This window comes from Hoplias malabaricus, chromosome 3 (genome assembly GCF_029633855.1).
Source record: "Hoplias malabaricus isolate fHopMal1 chromosome 3, fHopMal1.hap1, whole genome shotgun sequence".
NCBI classification, from domain to species: domain Eukaryota; kingdom Metazoa; phylum Chordata; class Actinopteri; order Characiformes; family Erythrinidae; genus Hoplias; species Hoplias malabaricus.
In genome coordinates this window covers 42024191-42046003 of record NC_089802.1, presented here as the reverse complement: position 1 = coordinate 42046003, position 21813 = coordinate 42024191, and the positions used below count along the sequence as shown (strand labels likewise).

The window sequence follows — 21813 nt, the reverse complement described above, 5'->3', positions numbered from 1 at the left end:
AGCTCTCGCCTCGGGGAAGAGCTGCTTGTGAAGGTGAGACAAATAGAAGCTCATTGTTTGCTTTAAAGTCCAGAGTCAGCTGGGGTCGTCCTCCCAGATTTCTCTGTGCAGCTGCTGCCCTGATGGAGGAACGAGGAGGGGGAGAGCCACAGCTGCAGTAAAAACACCCCAGCATGCACTGGACGAACTGGAGAAGTGGAGTGGAGCAGAGGTCACCAGGAAAACAAGCAGAGTTCACTGTAGTGCACTGGGAGAACTGGGAGAGGGTTCTCATGGAGAATGAGCACCGTTCACTGCAGTTTTCTTTTCAGAGTTCATGGCAATGTGTCTTTGACTTTAACCTTTAGAAAGAGGCAGTGAAATATGATGTGTTGTCTTTAAGGGGAAGCTAAATTTTCACGATTTACATCAGTTTTGAGGAATAAAAATGATTCCTGTAGAGTACACATACAGTAAAATTGTATGCATAGTAGATTCTGGCACTTATTCAGCACTGTAAACACACCAGGCCTGGCTTAGGCTTTGCTTATCTGTAAGAGGAATGAGTGTTGTGATCTGAGAGGGTGTGTCTTTCAGGTTCTTCTGGTTTTACAGAACACTGAATCATCAAAGTCCAACCAGTTTTCTGACCCTCACAGCCGATTAGACTGTAAATCTGACATGGTTTAAACGTAGGGAAATGTGCATAGCATTAAATACCCTCTTTAAAAGAATGGTATAAAAAGTTTCACACTGCTGAATAAAGAGGATAATAAGAGGATACCAGTAAACAAGGAAACTATGAACACAAACTGCGCTTCATTAGAAAGACAAACTGCTCATAGCGGAGGAAGGGTGCATGTGAAAGAGATAAACAAGCTTTTTTATTTTTTTATATATATATTTTTTTGAATATTATCAGCATTATCTCCACTTCCTTCTCACAGTACAGTTTGGTCTATAATTTGTCACAGGGTTAGAGGGCACTGTTACTGTTTAGAAAACAAAAATCCAATTATATATTGACTCTAAAGCTGTTTTGGAGTAATTCATTTCAACATCGTTTGCTGAATCCATGATTCACCTCTAAAATTGTCAGAGGACGAACTCGGCTTATTTAACGACTCACATACACACCACGGATATCTGTGGGAAGGGGGGTGTGGGGGTAAAACTGTTACAAAATGCCACACTGCAAATGGTCAGGGCTGTACTCCAAAGAGGTTTTAGTTGTGTGTCTTTAAAGTTTTAATAAACAGGATTTAAGAAACAGCATTTCATTATTGGAGTAAAATCTCCATTGATTAGGTGTAAAGTAAAGTACAGTAAACATTTGTCGTTTTTGAGCATTGAGCATTTTTTTATTCAAATGGATTTCATCAATACAAATGACTAAGAACCAGCTTAACAAATCAGATTACTATATATATTACATGCTTCTCAAAAACACGGAAAAAATTCTCTCTAAAAATGAGGACAGTAAGAAAGTCTATTTACAAAATTCACATATACATCAACAACTCTCTGCTGGAGAGAGACTGCAAACACCAGGCCTTAGTTCCCAGTATCAGACGCAGTCAGATTATTATAAACACACCAGGGCTGTAACCTAGCCTTATTGTATTTAAAAATACGGAAATATATCTTTAGTATCAGGAAGGAGAGTGTGGACTTCAGGGAATGAAAGGAATTTAGAAAATTAAGTGGATGAAAGTTCAGGCAGTATGTGTCTAATGCTATTTAGTGTGCCATGATGTTGGAAAGGAAAATGTTAACAGGTGCAGATTAGTTGTCCTTTCAAAGTGGATGAGCAAAGCAATACAGTTCCTCTCAGATAATGAGGGTTATGAATGATTCAGGAAATAAAAACAGTTCTCTAGTGGTGGAACAATATGGGAAACTTATGATTTAACGCCATGATTCTGTGATCAGGTTCACATCCGGAACTGAAACAATGCCTCTTCATTTCTGATTATAACATGATTCCTGTGTTTGTTGTTAGCGGTGTTAGCCCAAACTGGCACAGCTGCAAGTCAAATGTTAAAGGATTCTTTGTCTGTAGTTCTGACTGCTGAACAACTTTCAAGTGTCCCAGACAAAACTACAGAAGACAAGTCAGCCTTGTTTGACCTTTGAAGCGAGAAAGATCTGAGGGAGACATTTAATTCACATCACAAAAATCACATAAGGCTTCCTTTAGAACTTCAGCTTGCGTTAACAGTGTTCGACATGATTTACTTAATTCCCCATATATGGACCATCGATGTTTGCTACATGACACCAGACGAAAGGAGAATTGTTTAGTGTTTGTTTGGAGAAATGAGCCTCTCACTCTGAAAACAGGAATCAGCAAAAATGGTTTAGAATAAAGTTGAAGTCTGAAGATAAAGATTTGTAATGACATACCAACAAAAGAATATTTAAATACTTGCACTAATCGGGCCAGCCCTAAGTGTCAGCTTAGTTGAATATGAATGTAGCTTACAATCTACACTGCACTCAAAGTCGAGTATGTTCCACGATTACACACGTTTAAACTGAAATCTGTATTTCATTTTGGGTGCTTTAGTTCATCTCTGAGAACCACAGTCTGTACACAAATCCTGCTGTTGTTTTGTTAATCGATTCGGAATCTTTCACCAGAGTGGGGTGATGGGTGTAGGTGTCAATTCTTTTCCCACTCCTCTGATTATTGGCTGAGGTGATGAAGCCCTGAAGAAAACAATACTGACTGAACAAGCCATTTCCTCACAGCTGTGTTCGAAGCAAGTCAGAGTTCAGTGTGTGTGCATAAAATCTTGGTAAAACTGACTTTGCCAAGAGAAAAGATAACATCACACGCAATATAAGGGTTAAGATCTCAAGTTCTTGAGCTAGAGTTGACTGCAAAAATGTCCATGTGGGGCTTTTCACACAACAGAAAACCAGCTGGGTTCGAATCCTTCATATTAATATTTGCATGTGTCCATGCGGTGGATTTAGTACTTTAATATCCTTCTGTGGTACTAAGGAACTAGTTCTTTTTTTTTTGGCTCAAATATCATGTTCCCAGTTTCAGTCGGTATTAACAAATCCCAAAGAAAACTCCGCAGGCGTGTCGCAAGGGCAGATGACGTCCTGCATCACAAGTGCTAGGGCCAACCTCACTCCAAAACAGCGTTCAGGTTTAAATCCATCTGAGGGAAGGAACCATACTCCTCTTTAAAAGTCACATGGCGCTTGCCTGGTAACATTCCTTTGCTTTTGAAGCACCGGAACTGGTCACTTATAGAAAAGCAAACTGAGATGGATGTGAAAAAGGCACGCAGAAGCATGAGGAAGGCTTTTCCTCAGTCTAGACTATAGTCCCAGGTTTAGAGTCTTCATGCCAGTAAAGAGTCTGGTCCTCAGAGTCAAAACTGTCCACCGGGCTGCTGACGTGTGCGTCCGCTTGGCTCACGTCTATATACGACCTGAAATACAGAGAGGAATGATTAGAAGTGTGCATCAGGAAATAAAAGTTCTTACTATAGAACATTTTAACCCCTTGTGTTCTGCATTAAATCGCAGGAAATGTGGGGCCAGAGATACTGTTCTACAAATAGGTGAGGTACATTCATTGTTTAGTAAGCTATTTTACTCCAGATGTTGAGAGATTTAGTAAATCTGGCACACACAGGAAGAATAAGAAAGCCTGATTGTTCTTACAGTCAACAGCCAGGCTCTGAAGCAGTTAGCTAATTTAAAAGGGCCCATATTGATGAAAAAAGCTATTGTCCTGTCATTTTGTAGTATGTATTCACTGTTAAATGTTTAGAAGATAATTCACAGTCCACAAATGGAACGTAACCTGCAAAACTGGCTGTTTTTGTGAAGTTTAAAAAGAACACAACAACCTCACTTTAATACACACACACACATATATATATATATATATATAAAAAACTATTTAGCCTGCTCTAGTGTAACCTTCATCATGAAGTCATGAGTAGTGTTTCAGCTTGGAATTAGGTGCAATCCAGAGATACCTGAACTAAAATAAATATATATATAAAAAGTAATGTTATAAAAACCTTCATTTGAAAGTATAAATGAAGACTGGCCGATGGTATTAATAAAAATACCCCATACTAATGGGTGTTACTTGTATGAGAACGAGATGGATAAATAAGACATGGGCCCTTTAAGGATTTTATACAAGCAAAGCACTTAGCAGCTTAGTCTGTTGTTGAACAAGGGGTTAAAATATTCACAAACCAGAAGCAGGACATGTACAAACAGCACACAGCAATCAACACAAAGTGCAGGGGTCACGTGTTCTCCCTCACAAGACCCCCCGTCCCCCCTCACCACCCACCCACCTCCCCCCAACGTCTCCACACCACACACACAGAAACACCCACCACCAGTGAGCACACAAATCTCTCCAGCAGAAAAACACTGTGTGAAGCTGCCGGACAGGTTTGGTGCTTGAGGAAATAAAGAAGTGCTGTGAGTGGCTGGTTGATTGAGCAGCTTGGTTAGACAGCGAGTGTGAGGAGGGTTGGGAATGCAGCTCACCACATTTTTTAGTGCTGTGAGTCTCACACTAGCACTGAGTGAAAAAATAGTCCTGGTCGTAGCCACTGGCCACAGCACCAGGCAAATCTAAAGGTCCTGGAGCTGGGCTCCTCCTACCAAGCGCAGGTGGAGCTGTGTCCATGAGGGGCCCGGGGGGCGGGGCTAGCAGACGGGGGCCTCGGCTGGCATGAGAGGGATGGTGGTTAGTCAGATAAAGCAGATAAAAGTGTGTGTGTGTGTGTGTGTGTGTGTTAGGGGTGGGCAATATGTCAATGCTATCATTATTTTGTTAGGGATGCACTGATATGAAATAAAAATACTGACATAAATATAAAATAAAAAACATAAATGATATAAATATCAATATAAAATACTGATACAAAAGATGTGCTGTTGCTAAATTTGTGTTATTGTTATCATGTTTCTATTGATTTGTTAATCATGACAATTCAACCAGGTGTAAACAACATTTTGCATTTTTAAATGATGAAACAAAACCAGAAATAGAAGGTTTTGTTTTTAACAGGGAAAATACATTTGTAGATAGATATGAGAGCAGTAAAATGAATAAAACACATAGTTTTACGCACAGTAAGCCAGCACCATCTAAACGTTCCAGGGTACAGTAAATACAATAGGAAGTTTTGGTTTTAAAATCTGATGCTGGTGGTACACTACTGATCATCTGCTGATACAGACATGAACCCAACATCTTAGTGCATCCCTAGACGTTGTGGCACATTATATTACAAAAATATTTGTAATAATTTTTGACGTTTGTCAGGTATTTCTAGAACAACTGTATACAGACACAGATCAATTATAGAGAATGACAACCAGTGTATGATGACTGTGTAAATGACTGACCCAACTGCATTTTTTAAAAATGTGGCACTATTGTCTGTCTACATTGTTATTTTTGCCATAGCGCCCACCCTAAGTACATTTTCTGTCTCCATGCAAAAAAAACCCAAATAAGAAAAACAAAACATGAGTATGTGAGTCTTGACACTATGCCATGTTAAACTGTCTGGAGAAACACAGAAACACTTAGAAAAGCCATGCAGTTACATTTTACATACAGAGGAAAACCAACTCAAGAGTCCACAAATATCAACACAGATGAGTCTTCAGAATCTCACTTCACAAAACTGGAGCCAAACACACCAAAGCAGCTGAAACCACATGGCTGCAACACACTGTTCTACTTACTATCAAGGGCTACATTTAGCAAAGGAAGCTTTATTAAGTCTTTCATTTCTGGAGCCACCAGAGGGATGCAGGACAGAGCCAGACAGATCCGCCCCATAGAGGAGAGAGGGAGGAGGAGGGAGGCAGGAGGAAAAAGAGCAAGTGTAAGAGGACAAGGGAGGAGAAGGGCAGTGCCAGGAGGGTTTAGGGTGGGGACTGGAGACGTGTCTATACGAGAGACAGAAAGCAAGAAATGAGATAGATAGAGAGAGAGATAGAGAGAGAGAGAGAGAGAGAGAGAGAGAGATGTAGACTTTGGGGAGAATAAAGTGTGAAGGCAAGTTCTGTGAAATATGTTTTTGATTTATAACTTCTAATTAAAGTTATAAATCAAAACCAATCTGAATTATTGGCACTACTGCACCTGTAGCAGATCAAACTCATTTCCTAACCCACTTCCTAATGCACACACAAAAAAAAGAAGTGTATAAACCTGCGAGTTAAGCTGCATTCACAAGAATATTTTGGTGTCTATCTCGTGATAAATCTTGCCATATGATGTGTGACAAAAATCAAGAATGAATGGCATGAAGCTTTGTGCTGTTTGACATCTGAAGCAACATTCTTTGACATCATTTCTCAGCCAATAGGAGATGGCTTGAGGCGGGGCTTCAGTTGGTCAAGTCTATAATTAGAAAGATGGAAAAGAAACTAAAAGGTTTCATTTTTGGCCCATTGTTCGTGTGTTTGTTTTCCTCTCCCTTAAGTAGCATCTGCAGCTTCTCAGACTGCTGTTACCAATAAAAATATGCTTTATCTGCCTCACTTCCTTGTTTGAAAAGCCGTTTATTTCTCCCGAAAGCAGCTAATCTATTCAGAAATAGTTTCAATGAGTTTATTGGGAATATGAACAAACACCAATCTCCAGCCAGATAACTATTTTACAGATACAGATATATTATTGTTAACTGGTGCTATCAAGCATTGTTGTGACAAAGAAACAATCCAATACGACTTGTCTTCTGCCAAAGGTCCTTCACACAGTGGAGCTTCTTGACCCTCTGTTTAAAACAGATCCTTTAAGAGTTAAACCAGTTTAACAAACATACCTGCTGTGTGTTGGGTGGCTGTACTGGACTGAGCTGTAGCTGTAAGAGTGTTGTGGATGAAGAGTCATGCTGTATTCAGACAAGCCCACAGCCAGGTGGCTTCGCCAGTTACTCGCATTAGCTGCAGAAGGCACTGGAAAGTAAGAGGAGTGGAATTAACAAGGTGCCTGAAAAAGACGTGTGTCACGTGTTATGAGTGCCAGAGTCCACATAAGTGAAGCCGGATCTTTTCATTGTAATGAGTTCATAGTGATCGCAGGACTTTCTCATGGTGCTGTGATTTTTCATACAGTGACTGGGTTTTAGAAAGATATCCATTGATGGCTTTTAACCAATACTGCAGTAATGTAATTATCTATAGTTTATCTATTACTTTTAGCTTGAGACTAGAACTCTGATTGTGTGCCAGACTGCTAGTTCCGTTCATAGACTTCATGTTATTAGATAAAATAGCAGCTTAGGCATTTCCAAAACTGGATTTTCAAAATCAACTAATCGCTCAGCCATATCATACAAATATAGTTTGATAGAGCCTTATTACAGAAGTTACCACACTTGGACGATGATAAGAAACAAAGTAAATTGTGCTTGGATAATTAATTTAATTCCAAACATCACTGGTTCCACAAATATTAGTGGAAAACACTTGTGTGATTCAATGTTCCTTTCTGGTTGTACACTTTCCTTTAGAATTTCAGTCTTACTGAAAGGTTAAGCCTAAGCGAGCTCTGAAATGGCTCACCTGATGTGTATGAGGTGGCGCGGTCAGCAAAGCTGTAAGACGGCTGAGTGGTCCTGTAGGTGTGGCTGTGTGGTGTGGCTCTGTCATAGTCATAGGAGGGATGTCTATATCCGGTGTTGCGATTATACCAGCCTCGCAAGTGCTCAGCCACCATGGCTTTCTGCATGTTCTTTGCTACGTTCTCGTTCCTGGAGGGTGGACGAGGCCTCGACTGCCTGACAGTGGCATAGGGATTCTGGTTCATGCTGTCAATGTCATCCTGGCCATAGACTCTGTAAGGGTCTTGTGTGGGATACGCTGGGACGTGGTACGAGGGATTGACGTTGTAGTGTCCCTCCATCTCGTTCTCATACAAGTAACCCCCGTTAGTATAGGGTTCGGGCTCAGGCTCGGTGTAGCAGGGGTATCCAGTGACGTAGTATGCAGTGGTGGTGGGCCGGGCTTGTGGTTGGTAGCTGTAACCTCGTGAATCATTCTGGGCCAGGTTAGGCATGCTGCCCGTGTTGGCGTAAATATTGCCTTTGCGGCGCTGGTGGCGATTGCGAGCTCTCGAGTGGGCACAGTACTCCGAGCTGGACTGGCTGGTGTGAGAGGAAACATCATCCAGGACCTCTGTGCTGTTGCTGCGTCGAGCTGGGGGCACAATTTTGAAGACGGGCTCCGGGCCGTCCGTCTCTGATGGGAAGAGAGACTGAGATTCTAAACTACCGCTCCGCTGGCGGAAATGATGAGGGCCATCATCCTCGGACCTGCTCACACAGACAAACAGATAAATCAGACTAATTCAGTTAAGTAACAGCTGTCATAGAACTAATTCAGACACCGTTTACTAAAGCCAATCATCCATGTTTTTATTTTATTATGTTTTATTTAATATTCATACAAGTCCATGAAGATCACACAGCAGAAATCAACAGTATACAGTTGTAAATTGTATAAAAGTTGCGTATAAGTGGAACAACCTGTCCTCTATATTTTATAGTCTATAAACTCTAGGACCAACACTGAGAACCATTTTTGGCCTGTGTTTAACTAATCCAACATTGCTCCAATATTTTCTCTTAAAATGAATGATCAAATCATTTAACAGTAGTGTTGTCAAGGTGGGTAAGGACAAGGAAAGTGAGGAAGTACCTGAGCTGGATACTGCTGAAGGCATTGCGGGTGAGTTGGGGGGTGGGAGGCATGCTCCTGGAGTCACAGGGCGTTCTGGAGTTCTGGTAGTAGTGACTATTGTGTGCCGATAAGGCGTCTCGGTGGCTATAAGGGTAAGGTTCCTGGACTTCACCATAATTTAATCTACAACACAGATAAGAACAAGGCTTTCACAACAATCACTTCCTCTAAGGTGGAGTAGTTCTCGTTAAGGAAACAAACCTTAATCACTTGGGGAGGAATAAATAAAAACAAATATACAGTGTGATATATTTTCATGACCCAATGAACAACAAAAAATACTCTTCTTTTATAAACATAAATAAAAACACAAAATATACTTATTATTATTAGAATTGCAGGCTACTCAGAGCCCGACTTTCAATAAAGTGTAAATTCCCAGTTCTTTGTTCCTGTGCAAGATAGCACATTTTCTCTCCACCCTTGTACATTTATTGTTGTCTGTGTTTTAACAGCCACGCCACAACATGCTTTACTCCTCACGCTCTATTTTTAACCCCACGTTCTGATAAGAGATTTAAGTAGAGGCCCAAGCAGGAATGCAGGGTTTGTTTCTTAGAGACAAGCCTCAGCTGGCTCAAGAGAGGATGAGACGAGGAGTGAGGCAGTGAGAGATGGGACTAAGCCAGGGCAGGGTGTTTGTGCTGGGCTTGTCTCACCCGTTGGAGTCCTGATGCTCATCTTTGGAAAAGGCCCTGCGATCCGAGTGGTAGGGAAGGTCCAGGGTGTCTGATAGGCGTGGAGAATACTGAACTGAACGAGAACGCTGCCTCTGTGTTATCAGTGACTCATCTGTGGGTTAAGAGAGAAAACAAGGCGCTCAAGTTCCCGTACACTTTTTTCTGCTGAATTACTTCTCCCCCGAGGCCCACTTATAATGTGTTTGGATTTTAACGTGCCAGTAACTGCTGAAATCCAAATGAAACTACATAAACATTAGTTTCTATATACAGGCAATATACTTTTGGGATATAGGTTATATTCTGAAAATTTATATTCAAACACTGCATTAAAAAAACATAGAAAATTGACATTTTGCTTGATATTGTTCCTAAAGGAGGATTTTATAAAGTGATAAGATAAAAGGTCTTTTAAATATAATACAAACAATAAATAAATAAATAAATACACTGGTGTTATCCTTACCATCATCCAGATTAAGGCTATCTGAGAGAGAACTGAGATCTGCTACACTCACATCATCTGTGAACATCAGAGAAGACCAGGTGTTAATGTCCATTGTTTTCAGTTAAATCATATTTTTACTCAAACCATTATAACTTGTTTTTAATGTAATCTTTTTCTCTACAATAATTTCAAAATACCAGCAGCCATTTTCACTGTGCGAATATGAATAACAAAATTTTATCACTCAATTAATAATAATAATAATAAAACATTCTATAAAAAAAGTTCTAACTCTCATGCGACATTTTTTTTGTTATGAAACCACCACCACAAGTCATCAGTAAGGTAAACATCAGTCACATCCGTTACATCTGTTATGTAAGAGAACATTTTGTATGCTTCAAATACTATACTCCAAAATCCTTTACTCTGTGAACTATCTTGCTAGCTGATTCCAAAGCAGTGAACCAGACGAGTACAGGCTTGAATCATTTCCCCCAAACTCCTTATTAGTAGCCTGTTAAATTAAGCGATATAAATCATCTTCTCCTGCCCCTTTTGGGTGTTTAATTAGAAAAACAAGTCTGTACCAGCAATGATGAGGGAGGCTCTTTGTGTTGGCACCTTGCCCGTCTTGACTCTGTATTCATTAATCTCATTCTCGATCTCCTGAAGCTTCTTCATAGCATCCAAGCAGTTCCTTCTCCGCTTCTTTTTCACCGTTTTACAAAGTTCAGATTCACTGGCAAGCTTCTTAGCCGCTTCTACAATCTTCTGCTGCAGAGCAAACCTGCTTTCTAAGTTCCTTAAGTGTGGGTCCTGAGGGCAAAGAAATTTAGAGTCAGCATAAAGTAGCATGACATTACACCATTTTAGCAAACTGCTATCAAACAAACAGCTTCACTGGTGACTTGTACTGTACAATTATACAGACGTAATTCAAATTGTATTGCCTAAATAAAAACTTTGCACAAGAGAAGACAGACATACTTCATCATAAGGGAATAGGTCATCTAGTTTGAAGGCAGTTCCTACACGTTTCCGTATTGCAGGGGGCTTCTCTCCTGACTCTAGAGGGTATTCTTTAGGCAATTTCCCTGTCAGCTCCTGTTGGGGGAAGGAGGGGTAAAAATAATTTTTTAAAAACACCCAAAAAAAAAACACAAACCTACACACCAAACAATGTTTGTAAATCATACTTTAGATACAAAGATACAATCTACTACAAAGAGATGAAACAGGCACTCACTGCTTCTCTGAGGCAGATCTTTTTAAGCTCATTGAGCTTCTGCGTCAGAAGATCCTGAATGTTCTTCTCCTTCTTCTTCAGCTCTGCAATCTTCTCTTTCTTCAGTTCCTCACTTACCTCAGAATCTGCAGAGCCTGGAGACACAAAACAACATCAAATAGGATACAATCTCCATCTCCAAGTCTATAATTCTGATAATTATGTTGAACTTGGAGACAGTCCAAGCTCAGCTGATTACTTCAAATACAGTAAAAATTAATGGGAGGAGATCCTCAGTTCAAAGGTTTTCTCTGAGGACCAATATTACATTGTCAGTGAGTTTATTACCTGCAGAAACCAAGCTTCCATTGCTGGCCATGATGAGCTGATCTTTCTCTACACTGAGCAGCTTACTGATCCTGGGGGCTGCAATCTCTGTGAGGTCCATGGCGATATCCCCCAAACTCTTGGCTGTGGCTATTTTAGTCTTTACATAAAGATGGAAATGGAAAGAGAAATTAAAAAAAAAAAAAAAAACTGTTGAGGACAGATAGTCATTACATTACATTAATGGATTTGGCAGTGCTATATAAAAGTCCAATCAGTGAGTTACTGACTGAGAGGAAGAGTTCCATCAATCAGCTGGACGGCTATTCCTGGACCAGCGCTGCACATTTGTTTCTTACCAATGAAAGCTCTTTTTGAGAAGATCAGAGCTAGTCAATGTTCATTAAACACATACCCTCCTGAGTATTTAAACGTAACCTACACTCCTTAATACAGAGTCTAACGTGTGAAGATTTCCAACTTTGATTTTTTTTTTTTTTTTTTTTTTTAAATCTGATGATTAAACCACATGTAAACTAAAAAATATAAATAAAAGTATTAAACTAACAATATCACCCATGACACATAGAATATATCTGCCGATTACGATCCTGCATACACATTGAGTACACTATAACAACATACTGAACATGGAGTGAACTTTAACACTGATCAGACAGGTGCATTACTGACAGACATAAGGCTAATGCTACAGCAAGAATACTCACTTTACTTTGCTTGCGATCCAGATAAAACTGGTGCTGACTGATGGCCATGGCCCAGATGGTCTTGATCAGAGAATGGCTGGCATACCACGAGTGGATTGCCTGTCCGGATTGTCCGAAAGTACGCTTCGATGATGCCTTCCTGTATTTTAACACAGACACATGGTTTGAGGAGGCATTTATGACCTAATTGGATTTAATTAGCATAGTACAGCACTATGCTACAAACAATGACAATGCAGCTACTTAAACAATAAGAAGGTACAATATATGCACTAATTTTTTCAGTTTGTTGTAACAGTTTATTTTGCTAATCCACCCTAGATGCTTATGTTGCTTTTTTATACTAACCCTAAATGTGACTGAAATTAGGGCCTTCATCTCCATATGTGATATTAATCCTAATCTTCCTCCTGAACACAAATCCCAATCCTAACACTAACAATGCTGCAAATCTAGAGGTTTTCTTTTAACTCAGAGTTTGAAAATGATTCCTTTTCACATACTGCAAGGCTTCGTGTGAAAAGTTAAATGCCACAATGTGTACACATCAATTCTAGACATTATATAGGCTGTAGCTGGATATCAGCACTGACCTTGAGCTGCTGCAGTTATAGTACACTGCTTTAAACTTTCTTTCCATAGTGTCTAGATCTAACTTTGTGATTGCTTTGTTGACGCTGCGCAACATTAAAAGTGGAGCCGATACATTAAATGGCTTTGCATCAGTGACTTCTAATTACAGTTCTAAATACAGTGTAGCCAGAAGCAGCCTCCTAGGAACTAGGAGCACTGCAGAGTGAGGAGCTAAACTGCTGCAGTCTTTAACCACATAAAAACAGACTCATAGGAGTTAGCATCTTCTCAAATGAATATACAGCAGGAGTTACACATGGTAAAATAAACATTTCAGTGCTAGAATGTTTCCTCACCTCTGAGGGTCGTTGACTTCGACTGCAAACTTCTTCTCACGGAAATACAAGTTCTCAAGCTGCTTCCAGCGAAATATCTACAGGTGAACAGGAACAGAGCAGGTTTATGAAGTGTCAAAACCATCACAATAACTGCTTTGTGGAACATTTTCTGTAGGTAAACAAGAAGTGTTTGATACTAAATTAATGAAAAACAAACAACCTTTTAGTCCACAAACCCAAGCCCTCTACATTGTGGAAGTGATGAAGGATATAGCACCGAACTCATACACAATTCACCAGACGCTACTATTGACAAACCATCCCCTACAACAGCAGTGCTAGTGGACTGAATATCGATACGCTTAGCTGGAAACAGAGAACAAAAGCAGCTGATACAAGGTCAGTTTAACACTACTGGTGCTTTAATACAACTGAAGAACAGCCAGGGTCGAAGCCTTTCAATATCTGCCTGAAGGCAGGGAGCTGAAAACAGAGCTGTGGAAAAAAAGCACAGCAAAACATCTGCTGCTCAGAAAGTTCTTTCCCTGTGAACACATCTCCAGCTCTCCCAGGCTCTGAGCAGCTACAGTGCAATATCCAGCAGCTACTATCAGTGTGCGGGGGAGAGGATTTATGAGGAATGTTAATAAACATTCCCTGCCAGGTACCGGCAAGTCACTGCCATGAAAACGATGAAGGATCACCAGAGAACAGCCTAAGCCCAGAGGAAATAATAGAGGATAAGCTGACAACCAGGAAAAAGACTCCAGGTACTCTCATTAGACACAGAACCAAAGTTAATTTCAAATGAACTGTAACCAAATCACTAGGAAGTTCTATCAAGTTTCTGAGTATTGAGTCATTCTCTTTTTTCAAGGAATACGAATGTCTGCCACAGTTCCCTCTTTCCAGGTAGCGTTTATGGTAACTGTGCTCATACACATTTCCCAAAGATAACAACCTTGCTCAAGGACTGATAAAATGAAGCTCTTACCGTCAAAGGTAGGAAGTCTGAACAATGACAAAAAAAAAAAAATACACATATATCCCTGGAGAATAAGACAGGTTCTTCTGAGTCCTGTGGTAGCCTTTCCCACAGGGTTGGGGCTTCTTTGAACAATACTCTCTTGTCTGCTCTCTCAGAGAGAAAGAGAGAAAGAGAGAGAGAGAGAGAGAGAGAGAGAGAGAGAGAGAGAAGGTGTTGCAAGAGTTTCAGCAGAACGAGTCCCTCCTCTTCGCTCCTCCTCCACGTGACGTCATCTAACCTACCTCCAGCAGACTGACAACTTTTAGTAGAGTACACGTTTCTCAGCCTCTCCCTCTCTCTATACTCAAGCTTACCCTTTATTCCCCCCTCCTCTACCTCTCCCATTCGCTCCCTCTCTGGCTGTGACTTTAACTTCTAGTCAGACCTGACGAACAGGTTACACACAATCACAAGCCTACTAGTCTCTCTTGGGAATGAATTTTCATTCTTTTCATTCAGGCTATATTCTTTTTCACGCACCCAAGTCTCAGCACACCCTTGTACAGCTACTCATTAAGCTTTGTGCTCTGTTTCCTGTGTGGAAAGTTTTCCACGCTCCAAATTGGATACCACCTCCTGTTGATCTGAAGTGCTAACTCCCCGGCCCTTCCCGATAGCCTTCTGAGGCAAATATGTGTGGAATCTACAACTTTCTTTTAATCATTAATAGCTGGCCATGGCACTCCTCACCTCTCTGCAAAAACAAGTCCCAGCAGTTAAAGCACAGCTCCGGCTGACAGCCGAGAATGTCTCACCCCTTATCAGAGGCCACAGGAGATCAGCACCTATCTCTATTGAAAGCCACTCTATTCAGCGTACAGATAAAAACACAGGCCTTTAAAGATGATAAGGTTGAATGCAAAACATAACAAAAGAACCAAATAATTAGGAAACTGAATCAACCCCAACTTATGTTCAAATAACGTTTAAATAAAGTATAGCGCCAATAGTGTCAGAAAGTTTTCAGAACTGACAAGTTTCTTGAGGGGGGAGAGGGGAAGAAAAAAAAAAAGGAAAAAAAAAACAATATAAAGGTCTTTTCATTAAACCGTGTGGTATCCGGAGAATCTTGTAAAAAACCAAGGCAGTTTCCGCGTTACGACTGTTTACTGTAGACCAGGAAAACAAATCAAACAGCTGATCATTTTCCTACAACCAAAAGGTGTTCTGTAAATATATATATATATATATATATATATATATATATATAGAGAGAGAGAGAGAGAGAGAGAGAGTGTGTGTGTGTGTGAGAACAGGGGGGGGGGTGCTCTCAGTATCAGTATTAAAATTCTGGTCTTGTGAATATCCTATGGACTGGATTAACTGAGTAACACTTGCTTTACTAAATGGATAGGATCTTGACAAAGCAAGTTTAATTTTAAAACACTGTTTGTACACTACAATCATTCAAAGTGATTTACAAATGAGAAACTACAACGATAATTCTAATATATATTTTAAAACATGTAGGTAAAATGAAATAAATCATAAATAAATAATTTATAATCTTGATAATGTGTAGATGACACACACTAAAAAGTAAGTATTTTAAACTGAGCTCTTTTCATCCTGGATTTAAAAGTGTCTCCTAATGCTCTCTGATAACTGCTTCGAATAAAGAGAGGTATAGTAGGTAAACGGTGCTTCTCCATGTTTAGCCTTTACCATAGGCAGGACTAACCGACTAGTTCCTAAAGAGTTCACATCTCTGTAGCATATCTGACAAATATGCTGGACATACACATTTAAGACATTTATAAACCTGTAATAGTCCCTTGAAGTCTAATCTGTAACTGACTGGTATCTAGTGTAAACGTTTAAAAACAGGGGTTATGTGTTCTCTTCTATTACTTCTAGTGAGATTTCTGGCAGCTGAATTTTGAAGGCGTGTACAAGTTTCTCTAGGTCCGGTTTAATAAGAAAATCTCTACTCTTGTTAATATTAAGGTGACAGGACACAGAGACGTTGGTAACGGCTCTGACATGACGGCTAAAACAGATCCAGAGGCCATTAGATGTAACTTATGCATATTTCACTCACTCTGGAGGAGACAAACGCCAAATCAAATTTGTATAGCGCTTTTTACTACTGATGTTATCACTAAAGCAGCTTCACATAATTCTGGTAAGACAACGCTGACCTAAGGCCACCATGCTCAATGCCAAGTGTGGGCTAGAGGATAATGCTCACAAACACAGCGCTGTAGAGCAGAGAAACTGCCCCCTGGAGGGATCATGCTCATTTCAAGGAGTTCTGATCCAGAATGTATCCTCCAACATCGGTAACTGATCTGGCTTATGTCCGTTAACAAATGAATATGTTTCAAGGGCTGGTGTTTGATGGGACACTAGGTGAGTGTGGATGAGTGAATGAGCGAGTGATGTTTTTCACCCACCCGAACAGCTCTGTCTACCTTCTGACACAGCACACAGCCACACTGTATTTACAAAGCAAACATCACATGAAACTTTAGTACATAAGTAGATGACCTAAGGCATCTTCAGCCTATCATCACAACTCTGTGCCAGGTCACTTTGGTTCAGCGCTGTGCAGGACACGTCAAACAATTAGTTCTGGTATTTTTGATGTGAAAATCTTGATGAATTACATTTCAGAATCAAATCGCAGAAAACCGAGAATATTAGCATTGTCCTGATTACACAAAATGACAAGCCATTACCATTTGCAACAACAAATGAGGACAAATGAATTATGTTGATGTTCTGCAGCGCACGTCTGAGACGCTACCATGAGTCACATGACCACAGTCATGAAGCATTCAAAAAATATGTCACAGATTCTAACACGCCTTACACCACACTGAACTTCCACCTACAATGGAAAGGCGGAAATGAAACATCCAACCTAAAAAACTGAAGGGGAATGTAAAATATGCAGAAAGCCAGGATGACAAGATACGACTTGAAAAAGTCCTAAGTAACAAACACAAGCCTGAATATAATCTTAAATGTAAATATAAAAAATGCACTTATATTGAAACTGCCAAAGCAGTTACATAATATGTCCATATAAATGTATCCCCCAATGAAAATACATAAATATATATTAAATAAATATAGAATGTGCATCTACTTTCACTTAAAATAAAGGGCTGATTTCCCAGACAGGGATTAAGCTGAGTCTTGGACTATATCCTCCTTTGAATGGAAAAATCACAATTCAGACCAGGACTAGGCTTAATCCTTTTCTGGGAAACCATCCCACAGAGAATGTAAATAAAATATTTATTGTTTTATGGTTACTTCATTCATTTTCTGTAACTGCTCATCCAGTTCAGGATCTGGAAGGGGTCTGGAGTCCACCCAGAATCACTGGGCGCAAGGCGGGAACACACTCTGGAGAGGATGCCAGTCCTTTGCAGGGTGACACACACACACACACACCTACGGACACTTTTGAGTCGCCAATACACCTACCAACGTGTATTTTTGGACCATGGGAGTAAACAGGAGCACCTGGAGGAAACCCACACGGACACAGGGAGAACACACCACACTCCTCACAGACAGTCACCTGGAGGAAACCCACACAGACTCAGGGAGAACACAACCACACTCCTCACAGACAGTCACCCAGAGGAAACCCACGCAGACACAGGGAGAACACACCAAACTCCTCACAGACAGTCACCCGGAGGAAACCCACGCAGACACAGGGAGAACACACCAAACTCCTCACAGACAGTCACCCAGAGCGGGACTCGAACCCATAACCTCCAGGTCCCCGGAGCTATGTGACTGTGAAACTACCCGCCCAATATGGTTACTATTGCAGTAAAGTTAAATTCATAGATATATTTAATGCAGCTGCCTACCCTCATCTAATCATTCTTTTAGAGCATGAAAATACATAAAATACCAGTTTGACTTTTCTATCACATCTAAAAATATGTCAGATACCGATAATTTCTAAAGTAATTCTCTGCTGATACTTTATAATTCCGATGCCATGCCTAAAATATCACATCATTTTTTCCTGAGAACCTACTTGTCTGAGCTTGTCCTATTTCTGTGACCACAGATGTGGGATTAGAGTCACATACACACACACGCCACACCCATTTCATCATGGCACTGTATTAAAGATCCTCTCGTCGTCACCCAAAACATTCAGTTACTACAACAGGACAGTGTGTATTTGGCCTCAGACCACAATGATTCAAATCAAATAAGAACGTCTAAACAGTCAATTCATTAATAGTCACTGGATAAATAAGACCAAAACTCTGTATTTACAAAGGAAATCAATAATAAAACTAATACACTAAAAACAGAATTACAGTGGCAAATAATTATAATAGATCTTGAATAATGCTGCATTATTCAATAAGAGCTGCTGAATGCTCTTATTAATCCAATACAGATTACTAATAAAATGGCTGGGTAAGGTGTTAAGATTTCAAGGAATGCAAAATGAAAATAAATCACTTTTTCAGTGTATGTCCTTGTTAAATCCAGCACCTGAGAGCACAGAAATAAGAGCACTGATTAAACAAGACAGAAAGAAAATGAACCCAGTGAAAAATGGCTGAAAATTATCCATTAAAATAACAGGGCAGTTCAGAAGGTAAGAATGCTGCTGTGGTGTTTGATCTTTGTAGTATTTTGACCAAAGCATGTCACTGACTTTTCATGTTTTAAGACTCCAGAACTGGGATCAATTTAGAGAAGAAGAGGTAGGATTCGTCCCCTTTAAACAAGTCTTTGTTTATGTGTTTGTTTATCAGAGGAGCAGCACGTGTAGCTGATGCTGGGCTAACTTTCAAATATGTCTGCACTCCCTTATTTTTGCAGAATTACTATCTTTCAGATTTTTTCCATAAGGCAGGTATCCATGTTTAGGTACTGGTACTGACCCAGATGTTAATTGGCCCATAATTTGCATATCCATGCATTGCTTGAAAACCACATGCATTTATTTGATGTTATGTAATGCTTGTTTACTTATGTGATGTGTGTGGTTTTAATAATTATATCATTATAATTAACTGTATTACTCCAGTGTCAAACTTAAGAAAACAACAGATACATGCAGCAAGAATACTTTGGGCAAACAACTGAGTTGAGAGGATGTGAACCCGGTTTTCCAATGAGATCATAACCTCTCGCAATAAAAAAAAAAAAAAAGAAAAAAAGAAAAGGCATCACGGTACAGTAGGCACTTTCATGCCACATCATTTCACAGGGTGACGGGAAAAAAGTGGTGTTTAAAAGCTTTTTAATCTGACGACCCCCAATAGATCCCTCATGTGAAGCTGGCCTGGGTGCGAGACCCTTCCTCTGCTCCCTGAGCACCCCCACTAAGCTAATTGTGTTTTATTGCTTGATCAATTGTTTGGGCTGAGAGAGGAGCACAATGAGGGTGGTGGGGGGATTTGCATAATGAGTTTGGTCCACTGGTAGCGGGGAGTCGGGGGAGCAGACAAAGGCCAGCTACTGCTGACAGCAAGCACAATCCACACTGGCAAGAAGCTCTGACAGTAGCTGTGTACTCCCCCCGCAAAAAAAAAACCTGAGTAAAACACTGAAGAGGGAGGAGCAAGAGAGGCAGCGACAGAAGAAAGGGTGGCAAAGAGAAGAAAGAAGAGGGAGAGGAAATATAAAAGAGGGGACAGATCCAGCATGAGGCCCATCATGCCCCCCACCCATGTTCTTGTACTAACTTTGGCAGGAGAAGAGCTGGCTGAAAAAGAAAATTAAGGGTGGGGAAAGAACCAGGCCCTATTTATACATCAACTTTGCCAGGGCGATTCCCAAATGTGTCTCTATTGCTCTTGTAGTTAAGAATGAGTGAAATATTTAAAATAGATAACAAACAAAAATACAAATATAAACTGGTCAACATTTACTGGCTCTCCACAGTCTAAAGTACTATTCAGGTGGGATTAGTTACGCAAGAAGGTGGGGCAATGTAATTTTACAGCAGGACGCCTATAACATTTATGACCGGATAAGAAATCTGGGTCTAAATTACAGAGAGGGGAGTGGCTCCTCACTTTACGCATTGCAGTCATGCTGAAAAAGTTCAGCTGCTCACAAGTGGAAAACATTGAAACATCTGATTTAATCAGAATTTCATTTACGCCAGTCCTCTATCCTACTATGCTGATGGAATGCAATGTATAATTAGCAATACATGTATAGACACTAAGTCTTACATATATCAATAATTTAATAAGAATGTCATTATTTAATTACTATAATAAACATAAATAAGTACATGAATAATAATTTCAAACTATAGAGAATACATCAACCTATATATATATATATATAGGTGATATTAATGAAAAAATGTGATAAATTAATAAATACAGACACAGAGCGTGGCATTAAATACTGGTTAAAAATAACTAATATCGAGTCGTCTCTCCAGTGTCAGTAATAAATATTTTTAAGCAATACTCTGCCAACATATGAAATTATTCTGGTATTCTCATTATTCTCAGTCGGTTCTCAGGGTATTTTTATTTGGATCACTGAAGATTATAGCGCTGTACTGTGCTCATGTTTAAAGGTGCAGCTGTGTTTCTGCACACTGTGTTTCCTAAACTAGTTCCTTCAGGTAGAGTGAGCCTGTAATGCCTGTCTGTAGAGGAAACAGGAAACATGTCTGAGAACATCACATTCTTCTCAAAATCATAATCCAGCCACTAATTCTTTTCCACTCAAACCTGAGCTTTTCAAGGAAGTGTTAAAAAAAATTATTCTGGTCTGAGTTAATGCAGCACTAATTAATTCTGTGCCCAGGCAATTGATAGTGTGCAAAGAAACATTAGTTCATTATTAATGGTGTTTATTGGTGAACGTGGAATGTATGTATGGTCTGGAGATTGGCTCCCCAGGGCAAGTAGTCACTTAGGATACAGTCATTGTGTTGTTTTTAGTGGCCAAAACGTGAAATGACAGGGTCATGGGCACCAAGCCAAGTCATTGGCTCCTGTCTGTTGTCGTGGATCCCTAATATCTATGGTATGGTTAAAGCCCCAAGAACTTGAGGTGCCAGATTCAGAAAAAAGCTAAAGTCTGTGTGAAATATAAACTAGTGAGACAGCATAAATGGGCCAAACCCTCCTTCAGTCGCCTGTCTTTGGCTGGAACAGATTCAGCCCGAGCCCCTGGCTCCAGCTCTGCTCCCCACAGCGTTTAACAATTACACCATCAGCTGAAGGGCTGGGCCGCAGAAAGAGACATGCCCATTAATGCCTTGCCACTGAGTTTGGCACGCACACTGATATACACAGACATACACACACAGAGATGCACAGTGACAAACACAGGATCACCCACACAGACACACCCAGCTGTGCTCTACCAAGTGTTGGCCTAATGGATGCCAGGTAAGCACAAACTGTAATGAGTGGGTCCTGGGGTAAAAGGCAGACCCTCAGCCAAATGAAAAATAGGATAGTGTACATACAACCAGAAGGGAAGTGCAGGAAGACAAAAACTGTCAGAATGAACAAGTGTACAGAGGAGATGAAGATCCTAGTTTACAGAAACAATATATACTATGAATTCTACACTGAAAAGAAAAAAAGTGTATGTGAAGTAATCTTAAATTTAGATAATGATCGTCATTATTTAACTGCGTTTTACATGCACATACAACACTTTAAGCAAACAAACAGACAGAGCAGATATTATCTTCACACAGCTCTGTGTTGATTGCACCATGGGCATAGTTTCTCGTGTCAACAGGTTGTT

The 21813-nt window shown here is 40.1% G+C and overlaps 1 protein-coding gene across 1 annotated transcript in view; it reads right to left on the bottom strand.

Annotated features, from left to right (window-relative positions):
- Positions 1–1322: 1322 nt before the first annotated feature.
- frmd4ba (FERM domain containing 4Ba) overlaps positions 1323–21813 on the bottom strand; it is a 48312-nt gene continuing 27821 nt past the window's right edge. Inside the window, exons 12-23 of the mRNA XM_066664718.1 lie at positions 13077–13153; positions 12148–12286; positions 11441–11579; positions 11114–11247; positions 10855–10971; positions 10455–10683; positions 9883–9939; positions 9396–9528; positions 8695–8859; positions 7561–8309; positions 6819–6951; positions 1323–3431 (exon numbers count right to left, since the gene is read on the bottom strand). Of these exons, the coding sequence (XP_066520815.1) occupies positions 3314–3431; positions 6819–6951; positions 7561–8309; positions 8695–8859; positions 9396–9528; positions 9883–9939; positions 10455–10683; positions 10855–10971; positions 11114–11247; positions 11441–11579; positions 12148–12286; positions 13077–13153 (2190 nt within the window). The 3' untranslated portion in view covers positions 1323–3313. The remainder of the gene's footprint in view (positions 3432–6818; positions 6952–7560; positions 8310–8694; positions 8860–9395; positions 9529–9882; positions 9940–10454; positions 10684–10854; positions 10972–11113; positions 11248–11440; positions 11580–12147; positions 12287–13076; positions 13154–21813) is intronic.